The 14,666-nt window shown below is 35.0% G+C and overlaps 2 protein-coding genes across 13 annotated transcripts in view; one reads left to right on the forward strand and one right to left on the reverse strand.

Moving 5' to 3' along the window:
• Window positions 1–982, reverse strand: part of Tango11 (transport and golgi organization 11) — a 49,483-nt gene extending 48,501 nt beyond the window's left edge. For 6 of the 11 annotated variants that reach the window (XM_090410903.1, XM_090410901.1, XM_090410898.1 and 3 more), the window contains exon 1: window positions 258–588. The gene's annotated coding sequence lies outside the window, so the exon portion shown is untranslated. Of the gene's footprint in view, window positions 1–257; window positions 589–711; window positions 828–878 lie in introns of those variants that run through there. The other 5 variants (XM_090410896.1, XM_090410897.1, XM_090410895.1 and 2 more) reach the window with 5 other exon arrangements.
• A 43-nt stretch (window positions 983–1,025) lies between these two features.
• Window positions 1,026–14,666, forward strand: part of LOC150094635 (uncharacterized) — a 73,279-nt gene continuing 59,638 nt past the window's right edge. For both annotated transcript variants that reach the window (XM_090410904.1, XM_090410905.1), the window contains exon 1: window positions 1,026–1,233. In XM_090410904.1, coding sequence (XP_090267030.1) covers window positions 1,117–1,233 — 117 coding nt within the window. In that variant the 5' untranslated portion in view covers window positions 1,026–1,116. The remainder of the gene's footprint in view (window positions 1,234–14,666) is intronic.

The following is a 14,666-nucleotide window of genomic DNA, read 5'->3' on the forward strand; positions in this document are numbered from 1 at the left end:
CAAACATAGCAAATTAAATGTATTAGGAAAATGGTGTCAGTAGTATGGGGGGGGGGGGTCAGTGTCCATTAATGTTATTTAACGTTATTATTATCATATTATTCAGCCGGATATTAGCGAATAATAATTCAACGTATTAGCTGGGCAATGCGCCAAACCAAAACATTAGTAACAATGATTGAACATAAAGATTATACACAACTATTTTTCGACTAATTTATTTCTATGTTTCCAAACATTAACTTTCAGTCACTCACCTAAAGGCAAGTTATATCAGCCAAGTAAAACTGTATAAAATACAGTTCAATACATTACATATTCCATTTTCCAAACGGATTAAGACTATGTAAATTGATTATATTTTTAAGATGCACAAAAGTTAGAAAAAAAAATGCTAAGTTTTGTAAACAGAACTATTTCACAACTAAAAGATGCTTGCTTAAACCTATTATATTGAGCAATATTAAATGCATAATGGTGGAAACCGCGCTATCGTTGCAACATGTGATATCTTTGTAGGTGCGAGTTTTTCTGCTACACGCAGGTGAAGTAATATGAAAGGTTACAAAGAGAGAGCAGTAAAGGAGAGAGAGGGAAGAAAAAAAAAAAAAACAGCCGTCATTCTAAAGCATATGGTATTACATAAACTACTGCCAGAACATCAAATCATTAACGCAGATGACTATTTTACTTAATTACGAAAACGCTTACCCAAAACAGAGTTAAAAAAACAAACAAACTCCACAATTAATATAAATATCCCCAAACTAATATAAAGATTTCATCATTAAAAAATAATTAATGTATTACAAATTCAAACAAATACACCAAAGCATAAATAAAAAACATAAAATTCGCAGATTATCATTTTCAGATACCATTAAAATCTGATGAGAATTGGGTTTAAGGATACCAATTTAAGCGCCATCTTGTAGACGGTGTGTAGAATTCGTCTGCTAGTGCAGGAACTTGGGATATGGTTTGAATATGTGGAATTTTTACCTGTTCGTTGGAGAATTTTAGCAGTTATTTTAGGAATTATGGTATATATATATTATAAGGGTTTGCAAAGCTATTAACAAGTTTATTAAATTACATCAAACGCAGGACTCACAAATGGCAACAAAGATAAAATACTTTTGGCCCCTGCGACGATACGCAAGGTATATGAAAGATGAGAGGGCTCGTGTTTCAAGTACTGCGGAAGATACCGAATCGAAAGGAATATGGAAGGTATGTGCGCAAAAAAATATATATATATATATATATATATAAGATAAATTATTATTATTATTATTATTATTATAAATGAGTAGGGTTACCAAGTGTCGCAGTCGCGAAAGGAGGAAAATTTCTGTAGAAAATGTTAAAACAAAGGAGGATACAAGTAAAAAAATTAAAAATTTTAAACTAAAATTTGAATCATGTAAATTACTTTACTACAACATATAACATATTTCCTTTATATAAAATGTATGTCTCATTATTTTACTCTAACCTTAACCCATATACTCTTACCCATATTTTTCTGATGTACATTTGGTACTTCAGTAAGATTTCTTCATAAAATTGCAAATAATTTCTATTGCAAAAATTGAATTTTACCATTACCAAACCTTTCAGTTTCGATCAACATTCTGTTTCATTCCTCCGACCATTGCTATTCCATTAAACTAAATACTCGAGCGGTGGCATTATGAGCAGGAACTGCGAACATATATTGACAAACTTTTAGGAATTCTGATTGTTCCGGATTGTCTATTGTTTGGAAATACCCAAAACATTTCTCATATACTTGTTCATTTAAATTAGAATTCTGCTGCAAATAATTTTTAAAATTACAATATTGATTCACACACTTGGAATCGTCAATCGTTATTTCCCTTTCATTAAGATATTCAGTAGTTTTCATAATATCCTCCCAAAGAGGGATTTTTGAAAGTGACATCCAATTAAAAACTTTGAACGAAAATATTGATCCGTCCACAAATTTAGATTGTCCAAATCCAGCTTGGTACACGATCAAACAATTTCTTTTAAATTTTAGCATTGTCTCCCCAATGCAACATATTTATTGAGAATATTATTCACTGTCAGTGGGAGAACATGTGAAATATCAGAAACTTCTTCCAACATAGACATTGTTTCTGGAAAAGTCAGACACGTTTTCCATTTTTGAAAATGGTTTGGTGAAAATTATAGGCTAATAAATGTACAAACATTAGGTGTTTACGAGGGGGGGGATGGAAAGTTCTGATAAACACCTAGAACAAAAATGATATTAAAGCAATGATATACTGCAAGAAAGAACACACTAGTAGCAGAGTTATGAAGGTAACTTATGTTCTTATATTCTCGTATGTTCTTTGTTGTGGTTATATCAGTTGCTTGAAAATCATTTTTGTTCCAGGTGTTTATCAGAACTTTCCAGCCCTCCCGTCGTAGGTATGCTTCATGTAATGAGCTTTCAAAGAATGATTTAAACATGGCCAGAGGTTTCTCAATACTTAAGAAATAATATTTTAATGACTCATACATTTGTAATACTTTTGAGATTACTTGATATAAGGATAACCAACGGGTCTTGGAGTGACTAAGAATTTGTTCGTAATCGACTTCGACCAAAGAACAAAATTCTTCTAACTTCTCAACCAGGATACTCCTCTAAGTGGAAAAATGATTATAAATCTTTACAAGAATGCTCTTTATATCAATTGGTAAAGAGTCTACATTATGCTGGAAACAGTTAATTACAATATACGCTGTGCAGCCACTACCTTCTAAATATTTAATATTTTCTAGTAGTAAAGCTAATACATTCTTTTTTCCAGCATGTTCACGCAATCTAAAATTTGAGTTACAGTTATCGACGCCAAAGGCCATGTAAACGGAGGGAGATTATTATAAATGCTGCACCATTGTAAACGATGTGGTGGTAGGTTCCGTTGTTAACCTTCTGTGATGTAATGTATAATGTTTAACTCTTTCTTTAATGTACTCTTTACTTTAATCTCTAATTGACCTTACTCTTTCGTATGAAAATCTATTTCACCTTTCGCACTATTTGTCATATGCCTATGAGTACTGGAAAATTTATTTGTTAGACTGTGCCGCCAGTAATCTTTTCTTGGCATAAGACTCAGTAATACGGCTGATAGATCTCACTCTCTAGCATAAATTCCTTCAATCAAGTTTTACATAAACAGTCGTGGTTCTCAAGTATTTAAACTACGCTTTTAATGCCTTGTTAGTTTCCCGCTCACAGGTCCTCCTTATTTGGGAACAGTGCATTGTAAATTAAAAGATCGGGTAGCACCCTGTTGATATATAAATAAAACACATTTATTTACATTAATATCAAAGTACATTAACTAAACGACAGGGCGGTTACTCTGTCTACCTATCCGTTAAACTTTAGCATAAAGAAACAAAATTTCCCTTTTCAATATTAAATAACTTTACAATACAATTACTTAATTACTTCTCTGCTTATTAAATCAAATTATTGATACTCTAGTTTACTCACAAAGAGGTTAGCTAGCTATGACAAGTTATCTCACAAATTATATACCAATTATTAACAAATCACAGGCCTCTCTTATAGACACTGCTAATTCCTAGTGCCTTATATCTTAACAGTCCATCTAAATTAATTCTCCTATATTGCAAAACAGAAACATGGAAAAAAATTGGAATGAACTCACATATGCTCTGCCTTCTGAGTCGCGCAATTTTTCAAGGAATTTTCACTAGAGTCCTAGACTTTTCTTTCTGCAGTGTCTTTCTCATCCTTGATGAGGTGAAGGATTGTTGCGGGGCTTTTGAATGTTGATCTCCGGCACTCTTGGGATTCGGACGAGGGTTCCATCATGCGGAACTTATGCGGTCTCGTTCAGAAAGCAATGCATTATCCTATGGACGCTGGAGTCTGCTCCTCGATTATTAGCTTCCGGTAATCTTCCATAGCCAAATCCAAGATCGAAACAGCCTTTTTATTTCACGTTCTCTGGGACCTTGCACGAAGGGTTGAGGCCCCGAAGAATTCGGCGCAATTCCTTGATCTTCTGTTTAGGCCAACCCGTTTTTTCTTCTCCAGGCGTACTACACAAACCCGATTAGTCGGACACCGGAACTTCATGTGATCCACGCCGACCCCTTTTAAGAACGACCTTGATGGTTAGCATATACAGAGTACGTAAACAAAGGTGTTCAAAGCACTTAGTTAAAACAAAGATATATAGCTTCTAGTGACACAGCATTTTCCTTTGTTACTAACTTTAACCTTTCTTGTTTACTACAATTTTGGGCAGGTTATGTTTTCCTTAGGATTATGAACATTCTTTTATACACGTTTATTTTTTTTCAACACAAACTTTTTAGATGTGACCTCTGTAAAAATCGATGTAAAGCGCTTGTAAAATTTTAAGCTACATCGAATTTTACAGCCATATATTTTGTTAGTATTTCATTGAACAGACACTGTCTTCTACTTTATACGAAACTGAAGGTTAAAATTCAAAACTGAAAAGAAAAGCCAGCAAAAGGATAGAGCGCGCAAGAATTAAAATAGTGCGCTTGCGTCCTTACCATATGAGGCAGTCGGCATTAATGTAGAAGGCGTACATGCCGACTGTCCCATATTCGCCGAATTTAACATCAACTGACGCACATGGAAATCGAGATTTTAATCAGTTACCTAGTCTGTGTGAAAAAAGGTAGTGAAATGAATAACCCCTCTGATGTATTTTCAATCCCAAACGAAGTGACTAGTATTTTAGCGCTACCTTTTGGAAATCTGTAGAAAATTAACTAGGCTCCACCTTTCTTCCGTGCTGCTAAATGAACGGTGTTTTATCTAATCTCAAGTAGTATTTATTTTCATCCACTCGTCTAATTTTCTGAGTTGAGGGATTACAAAATGCAAGATTCCTCTGTAAATAAAACAAGTGCAAAACAGCAAAAAAAAAAAAAAGAACGTAATCTGTTAACATCATAGTCTTAATTGCTTCAGCTAGGATTTCAACCAACTATCCATCCTCTAGTAGTGATTAGAATCGAACCTGTAAGGCTGTTATTTTACAGACACCCTACAGAATACTGACGCTAAGCAGTCATGTTTAAATTTTAAGGATAAGTGCATGACAGAAGTAACAGTTTGGTTCTGGCCACGAGCCGCAGAGATAACTCAAATTTATAAACTATAAATGTCTTATGAAAGCAAACTGTACATTCATACTAATGCCAAATATATTAAGAATAAATAGTTTTTTGTGATTGAGCAATGCATTCTGCTGAAACATTTTTATAAGTGAGACTGATGATAAAGGAGAAAGTGGTCACAGAGAGTAAGAATACTAAAGATGTGGTATTTTTCAGAAAGATTGCCATGAGAAGAGAAGGGATGAACATTTTTGATACCACTCCTCTCTTTAATTAATTAGCATTAACTATGATGTGGAATTGGTTATTTCTTTGTTTACACAATTGAAACACAGTGTAAACAAGATATTATTCAAGCAAAAATTTGACTGGTGACACAGAGCAATTCAGATTATACACAAAAGTCTAAGAACAGTTTGTGAGGTAGCGCCTTAAAATATGGATACTCCAAGTAATGCTGTTTTGTTTTCTTGTAGATCATATGTGCTTAATTTGTTGATGTTTAATTCTTGAAAATAGTTGGACAGTTTCTTTGATATTGCACCGATGCCAACTGGGATAACTTTGATGTGTTCAAGCCAAAGCCTGCCAACATTGATTTCCAGATCTGGGTAATTAGTATTTTTTTTCAGTTCTTTGTTGTTGATGTTGCTATCAGTTCGTACTGCGATGTCAAAAATTCATCCTTGTTGGCGTTCAACAGATCTGTGAGATCAGATCTGTTCCAAAGGCCAGTTTTTATTCTCAAGTCTAGAGAATTTCTGTATATCCAGTACTGTTTCTATTTTATGCTGCCACCAGTTATCAGAAATAAAAAAAAAACATATTTTTTGCATACATGCTAATGAATATTTTGACCACGTCATCATGGCAGTATTTATAATTAGTTTTTGTTATCTTACTTCAGGCACACTGATTAGATGTTCTATAGTCTGATCTTTCTGATCATATAATCTGCATTTGCTGTTATTATTGATATTCTCAATTTTTGTTTTAGCTGCATAAGTTTGTAACGCCTATTCTTTAGCGGCTAGAACAAATCCTTCTGTTTCTTTTTTAATATATTCATGTTGAAGCCATTACAACGTTGGTCACGTCAATTTTTTCCTCAAAAAAATAACCGATATGTGCGCACATATCGGTTATTTTGTTGTTCCTTTTTTGCAATCGGATTTATTTCCTATTGCTTTTAGAACTTCTTGTGAAACGACTTGAAACATTTGCTCAGTGCTGTTGTCTATGTAATTTTTAAACTACTTTCTTCTTACGTGTATTGAGGCTGTGAAGAATTCATGTTAGAGGTTTAATGGAATATTAACAGCACTGAGAAAGGATTAAAACTAATTTTAATACTTCCAGTATTTCGTATCCGTCACAGAAACATCTTCGGGGATTACAAAAACTTTTTGTAACAACACACACAAATACAATACAAAGTGAAACTGAAGTCCTATCTAGGTAGTTCACCCTCTATGGGCATTTGCAGGTGGCCTGTATTGTATTTGTGTGTGTGTGTGTGTTGTTACAGAAAGATTTTATAATCCCCCGAAGATGTCTCTGTGACGGAGAAGAAATAGTGGAAGTATTAAAATTAGTTTTAATCCTTTCTCAGTGCTGTTAATATTCCATTAAACATCTAAACATTAATACTTTCTTCTTCTTCTTTAGCAGTATGTCTCATTTGCAGCAGTCCCTGCCCAATTATTCTTCTTAGTAGATACAGCTGATCATTATCACTTTGTGTATGTAATGCATGATGAAGTCGTTAATTTTGTAGTTTTGCGGTCCAGTTTGTCCAGGTCTTCTTTTTGTCCAATCTATTATGCCAGCAAACTATATTGGATCACTGGTAAAGCCCAAGAGTTCATTGTATTCAATCCATGAAGTTTTGTTCTCAGAATGTTCCTGACTCTTTTGGTGTATTCAGCTACTGCTGCTCGTTGTTTAAATATCGAGTGAAGGATATCACTGGCTTTTAATATTCCCAAGTATTTATAGTGTTCGTTGGCTGAAATTGCTTTTATATGTCTTTCCTGGTCAAAATTAAAATTGTTAGTGTCATTAATTTTTCATCTTTTAATAGATAAAATTGAGCAGCCATTGGGAAAAAGAAAACCAGGACGTCCTCTTAAACGATTCAACGATGACTTCTATGGCCGGAACAGGCCACGTTAGGCCTAAATCCTCGGTACGCATGATGATGATGATGATGATGATTTATCCTAACCAAATACCATTTTGATGTCCTAACCGAAAATACGAATCGTGTTCAGTAATGAGTCTATGCGCTGTGCTGATTTTTCCATATAACTTCAAGTAGATAGGAAATTTTAATATTATTTTTAGGAATTTCATATCCAAGTTTTGTTCTCTTCAAAATCGTAGAAAACGGAGTCAAAGAAATGTTGAAGTGTAATGGTGACAAGGACTGACCTTGGAAATTTCCATGCTTATGCTCATATCTCCGAATCGTTCATTATTCACTGTTAAAGTTGTTTTCCATGATTTCATAGCAGCAGCCAGAAATGAACATGTGTGTTTGCTAATTTCAAATATTTCTAGTTATTTTAAAATCCAAGAGTGCGATAGGGAATCGTATGCATTCTTTTAAGGTATCGATGCCATGGTTAAGTCCGTTTTTTCGTCTTTTTGAATTCTGGGATATCATTTTATTAATAAGGATCTGGTCTTTTGTTCCTCTAGATTTTCTAAAATTGCTTCTTTGTTCAATCGGATTAATCTGATCATTTGATAAGTAATGAGTGTGGAATTTGTTATGATTGCAGTGAACAGCTTAATCATAGTGAGTAGGCATTTCATTGGACTATGTTACTTGTGTCCGCACCATTTATCTATCATGAATAAAAATGTACGCCTTATTTGAGTATATCATCCAGTCTGCTACTGAGGCTGACTGCAACAAATAATTAAATTGTTCTGCCAATCGACCATGCAAATTGATTAGATGCTTTAACCAAAATCCGTGTAGTTCGACTTTGCTAGGTGCGTTCCAGTTTTTAAACTTTCTTGCTTGTGATCTGACCATTTCTTTATTAATAATGACATTTTGCATTTGTTTTTGTTTCATTTCCGATTTTGTTTTCTTAATCCATGAGGCATCTTTATTATGTTTAATGGGATTGTTCCAGATTGACTTCCAAAATCCAGTGTTTCTTCTTTTCTGGTGAATGATGGTTTGTATTTGTATTTCCCTGGAATAAGCATTTTTGATTAATTTTCTTTAAATAGTGAGTTATTAGATATTACTGTGGATCTCATCTGGAGAGCCTGTGTAGCTCAGTAGAAATGGCGTTTGCCCTCTACAGCGCTTGACCGCACGAAGAAAGGGTTTGGTGGTTCAAATCTAGTCGCCGACTAGAGGAAATTTTTCTAAGCCTTTTTTCGACCGGTTCCCGAGTTAGTCGATCTCTGGCACGGGCAAGCGGGTTTTTCCTCCCGGAAACTCGGGTTTTTCGTCCCGTAAACTCAAGAAAATCGACCGCAGAACCCACATTATTTTCAGACATTAAATATATTGTGTTAAGGTTAGGGACCACGAGATGGCGGCACATTTGAGCCGTCTCTCTTCACTGTGTACCGCTTAATTAGTGATAGCCTTGGGCCATCTATCTCTGATTGGTACCAGTGGGGATTGAACTGCCCACTCAGTCTCCAAAAGTTAGATAGGGCTAAATGGCCTCGCCTACTCCCGTATACGGGAATAAAAAGGCGTTAGCAGATTTTTTTTTTATTATCATCTGAGACCTTCAGAAATTTAAGGACTCAGAGGAGACTATACATTACTCACACTAGATGCATACATTTTCTTAAACTCAGTCCCACTTGTTGCATGCACAACTTCAACAGGCAAACTGTTTTCTCTCTCTCTCTCTCTCTCTCTCTCGCTCTTCAAACTCATCAGTTAGGGGATTTCAACTTTAGCTTGAACGGCACCGAAATTTAGTGAACTTGAGCTGGAAGCACTGAAACCTCAAGCTGTAAAAGGAGACCGTACTTACCCTGAAGTGACCAAGAATATGAATGAAGCAGAACCAGATTCCAACGTGCAGTATGCTGAAAATTTTGAAAATATATAAATAGTTGAAAGGAAGCTATCAGATAAGGATCAAGAACTCACACAAAAAATTATCGAGCAAATGAACAGCAACCAGGAACGAGTTAGGCTTCCAGTATTGAGACAAGTACCTCAACAAAAACTCAAGGAACTCCTACAAGAGGCCAATAAAGCTGCAAGGGATATTCCTACTGGAACTATTGGGCAAACGAATCAACTTATGTACTCAATAGCCTATGTCATAACATCTGAATTAGGATATAAGATTAGTGAACCCAAAAGCAGTAAGGCTCAGGAACCAAAATGGAAGCATCGACTGGAGAATGAAATTCTTAAACTCAGAGCAGACGTGAGCAATTTGAAAAACCTTAAGGAAAAGAAGCTGAAAAACACAAAAATCCGAAATAACCTCATAAAGAGATATAATACTGGAACACGACCTATTGATGAAGTGAAGCAAAAAATAGTTGCAGTTGCAGCTAAAATAAGAAGATACAGTGCACGTATTGAACAGTACAAGCACAATTCGATGTTTCGCGCAAATCAGCACCAGTTTTACAAGAAAATTGAATGCTGCAGGAATGGTAACTTGAAAGAAAATATAAATATAAATACCAGAGACAAAGAAAATACACTAAAGTTTTGGCAAAACCTATGGGACCACCCTAAGAGGCACAATAACAAGGCAAAATAGATTGAACAAATTACGAACAAATATCAAGAACGAAAAATGGACCAACTGAAAATAACAACTGAAATGGTTCAAAAGCAAGCAAAATAAAAAATAAAAAATTGGTCAACACCCGGGAAGGATGAATTACATGGCTACTGGTTGAAATATCTAACAGGCTTATATGAAAGACTTGCTAACCAATTTTATGATGTTTTAGTAGGAAAATGCAAAGAAGAGTAGCTCACAGCAGGGAAAACGTTTTTGATCATAAAGGATAAAGAAAAAGGTCCAAACCCAGAACACTTCTGACCAATAACCTGCCTGCCAACAATTTTTAAGCTACTCACAGGCATACTAGCTGATAAAATATACAGCTATCTTAAAGCAAATTCTCTTCTCCCGATTGAACAAAAAGGTAACATCAAAAATTCAAGAGGCACAAAAGACCAATTGCTGATTGATAAAATGATTCTTAAAAATTGCAAACGTAGAAAAACCAACCTTCATATGGCTTGGATAGATTATAAAAAAAAGCTTTTGATTCGGTGCCTCATAGTTGGATTTTAAAATGCACAAAATTATTTGGTATTAGCGAAAACGTGCAAAAATTTTTGCAATCCAGCATGAAAAACTGGAAACAACGTTGGTTATAAATAGAGAAGAAATTGGAGAGGTAAACATAAAAGGGGCATCTTTCAAGGAGACTCATTATCTCCTCTATTGTTTATATTGTCATTGATCCCCTTAACTAGAATTTTAAATAAAACTGCTCATGGTTATCAAATTAACTGCGCAAAAGAGTGCAAAGATATCTCACCTTTTATACATGGACGATCTGAAGTTGTATGCAAAATCAGAGAATGAACTCGGATCGTTGCTAAACACTGTGCACATATTCAGTCAAGATATATCAATGGATTTTGGCTTAGACAAATGTGCAATTGCTGGAATAACAAGAGGAAAGTTTGAAGATATGAACGAAATCGAGCTGCTCAATGGTGAAATAATCAAAGCAATAAAATTCGAAGACAGCTACAAATATTTGGGAATTTTAGAAGCATCACAAATTCTGCACAATAAGATCAAAGAAAGAACTAGAGCAGAATACATAAGACGATTAAGAAAACTCCTTAAATCAATGCTTAATGCTGGAAATTTGATAAAAGCAATTAATACCTAGGCCATACTTTTTCTGAGATATTCAGCAGGCATTGTTGAATGGACCAGCTAGAGATGGAAGATTTAGATCGAAAATCTCGAAAATTAATGACAATGCACCATGCCCTCAATCCTCGCAGTGACATTGATAGACTATATCTATTACGCAAAAAAGGAGGTAGAGGATTATTACAAGTGAAGCAAGTTATTGAAGAAGAAAAACGAAATTTAAATGATTATCTGCAGCAAACAACGGAAAATTTTCTAATTCAGGTAAGGAAAGAGAGTTTATTTAAACCTATGGAGACAAAATTGGAATACAAAACCAACCAAGTAAAAGTGAGAATCGAAAGATGGAAAAATAAGGCATTGCATGGAAAATACCTTCACAGCATAGAGGATAGCGCTGACAGCAACTTGACCTGGCAATGGTTGAGAAATGGAGCACTAAAGAAAGAAACAGAATCGGTAATTTTTGCAGCACAAGAACAGGCCATTAAAACCAACGTTATGAAGGCAAAAATACAAAAAATTCAAGAAGACAATATATGTAGATTGTGCAAAGAAAAGGAAGAAACGGCAGACCATATTATAAGTGGATGCAGCAAAATCGCACAAACTGAGTACCGTAAAAGGCATGATAACATAGCTAAGATAATCCACTGGCATTTATGTAAAAAGTATGGGTTTGAAATATCTAAAGACTATTGGAAGCATACAGTTCACCAGAAAGTGGTTGAGAATGAAGAAGCTAAAATACTCTGGGATTTCAAAATCCAGACTGACAAAAGTTTGGAATGTAACACACCCGATATCACAGTGGTTGAAAAAAGTGAAAACAAGGGTGTTACGTTTATCGAAATATAAGTACCAGGAGATAGTCAGATTGACAACAAAGAAAATGAAAAAATTACAAAATATCGCGATTTGCAAATCGAAGTTGAACGAATCTGGCAAAAGAAACGAAAGTTGTTTCCATAATAATAGGTGCTTTAGGCGCCATCTCTAAAACGTTGAAAAAACATCTAGAAGCACTCGAGTTAGATGGATTAAAAATTGGGCAGCTGCAAAAGGCCGCTTTGTTCGGCACAGCTATCATTTTCAGAAAGTATTTCCACAACTCATAGGCCCTTGGGTAGGGCCCGAATTAGTGGAATATAACCAGCCTTTTCTTAAGACTGAGGAAGCAAATCATGCTTTGATGAATATTATATATATATATATATATATATATATATATATATATATATACAGGGTGTCCCAAAATTCAAGCAAGAAGTAATTTTGATAGAAAACACAGGTTTTTAATTAAAAATTGTAATTTCTTACTGATTCATAAAGTATACAGTATAGTGTTATTCATGGAATAGCATATCGGGTAAATGGCCTCCACGTCTTTGGTGGCACATATGCACTCTTTTGTCGAAATTTGCCATGACCGTTTTGCATAAATGTGGCTGAATTTCGTTGATACAGCGCTCAATTTCCTCCTTCAAGGCGTGGGTAGTCGTGGGGCTTGTTTGCCTAAACCTTAGACTTCAAAAAACCCCAAAGAAAAAAGTCCAACGGCGTTAAGTTACATGATCAGGGTGGCCAATTCTGATCACCAAAACGGGAAATTACACGACCAGGAAATGACTTATGCAGTAATTGAATTGTTTCTCGGGCTGTATGGCATGTGCCACCGTCTTGTTGAAATCTCATGTCGTCCACATCCATAATCTTGCAATTTAGGTACAAAAAACTGGATTATCATGTCGCGATAGCGAGCACCATTAACTGTTATTGCCTTACCAGCCGCATTTTCGAAGAAGAATGGACCGATGATGACTCCAGCCCAAAATCCGCACCAAAGAGTGACACGTTGTGGATGCATCTGTTTCACAACAATCACTCGTGGATTTTCTGAACCCCAAATGCGACAATTTTGTCGATTAACGAAGCCATCAAGATGAAAATCAGCCTCATCGCTGAAGATGATTTTGTTCGAAAAATAAGCATCCACTTGTTGTTGTTCCATAATCCATTCAACGAACTGTCTTCGCTGTGTGTGTGGTCAGTAGGTTTCGGTTCTTGAGTCAATTGAACTTTGTAAGCATAAAGATGCAAATCTTTCGTGGGAATACGCTGTAGAGAGCTTCTCGAAATGCCCAATTCAAGACCACGGTGCCGAATTGATATTCCTGGACTCTCAGCAACACTCTCACGAACTGCTTCGATGTTTTCTGTTGAACGACTTGTTGAAGGACGGCCAGAGTGTATAAGATCACTAATTGATCCAGTTTTCTTGAATTTAATTAATCTTTTCACAGTTGATGAAGTTAAATCACTATTCCGACCATATTTTGTACGAAAATTGAGAACTGTAACTGCCAAACCTTCATTATTTTTAAAATATTGCTCAACAATGAAAATGCGTTGTTCTTTCGTGTAGCGCTCCATTTTTAATAACCCTGAACTGTCAGCTGTCACGCTGTCTTATATATATATATATATATATATATATATATATATATATATATAATTTTTTTTTTTTTTCTTTAATGGAGGGTAGTGAGGAATGTCATGCAAGGATTTTTCGCAAACTGTGAAAAACTTGTGTTTAGCTACTTCGTTTTCGGTAAGAAATTACTTCCAATATAACAGTGTGCCTAGACTATTATGGACTCTTGCGATGTCATAAAAGGATAATAGAAAATTAAATACAGAACAAAACAAAGACAGTAAGTTTAAACAAAACCAATAATCAGAATGACAAGTCCTTGCGTTATCATGATTAATTATAATTATCACTTATCATTTTTTGGTTCTCGCTATGTTTAGAGTGTTCTATCACAGATATGCTAGATATTTTTATAATACAAATAGTACTAATAATAGTAAATAAGAAAAGTAATTGGTTTGAGTTGGCGAAACTACTCCCTTTGGGATTATTCCTACTCATCCTTCACTAAAATGGTCCCATCCTGTGTTAACACACATTGAGATGAAATTCGTGTAATTATCTGAGTTTTTCTTCTCATAAGATGGGAACAGTGTGTTGCAAATTATGCAAAGGGTTTCGAAGCAATAACAGTTATATTTTGCAAATAATAATAAACTATCAGCAGTACACAAACAAAATCGATTCTATGTTGTATAGTGGTGACACCACTACACAACAGTATTATTGCAGAACATCCATTTTTCTGACTATGTTTGGATCTTGCGGTCTTCATGTGATAAACCTTCCAAAGAATTCAAATCGCATCCCCCCCCCCAAATTCAGTTGACCATTTATGAGATATGTTGTATTCCAGGACAGAGGTTGCTTAACATAAGTAAAAAACCGATAAAAAAAATAAACATTTTCCAAACAGCCGCTAATATCTATAAATTGAAAAGACTGGCATGATATTTCAATCACTACTAGCATTAGGCATGTTTCCTGTAATCTCTACATTGTTGTGTAAACTCTGTCTGTGATTGCTGGCATAGAAAAGGTCTTCGGGAAGTCCAAGTGTTTAGGGAGTCACCGGAGGGAGGACTCAATGTCCATGTTTGGTCTTTAGAGGAGAGCCTGTGGACTATGTTATAAATAAATAAAAAAATCCAAAATAT

Source organism: Typopeltis vanoorti, chromosome 21 (assembly GCF_054136105.1).
Source record: "Typopeltis vanoorti isolate ZY-2024b chromosome 21, IOZ_Tvanoo_1.0, whole genome shotgun sequence".
NCBI classification, from domain to species: domain Eukaryota; kingdom Metazoa; phylum Arthropoda; class Arachnida; order Uropygi; family Thelyphonidae; genus Typopeltis; species Typopeltis vanoorti.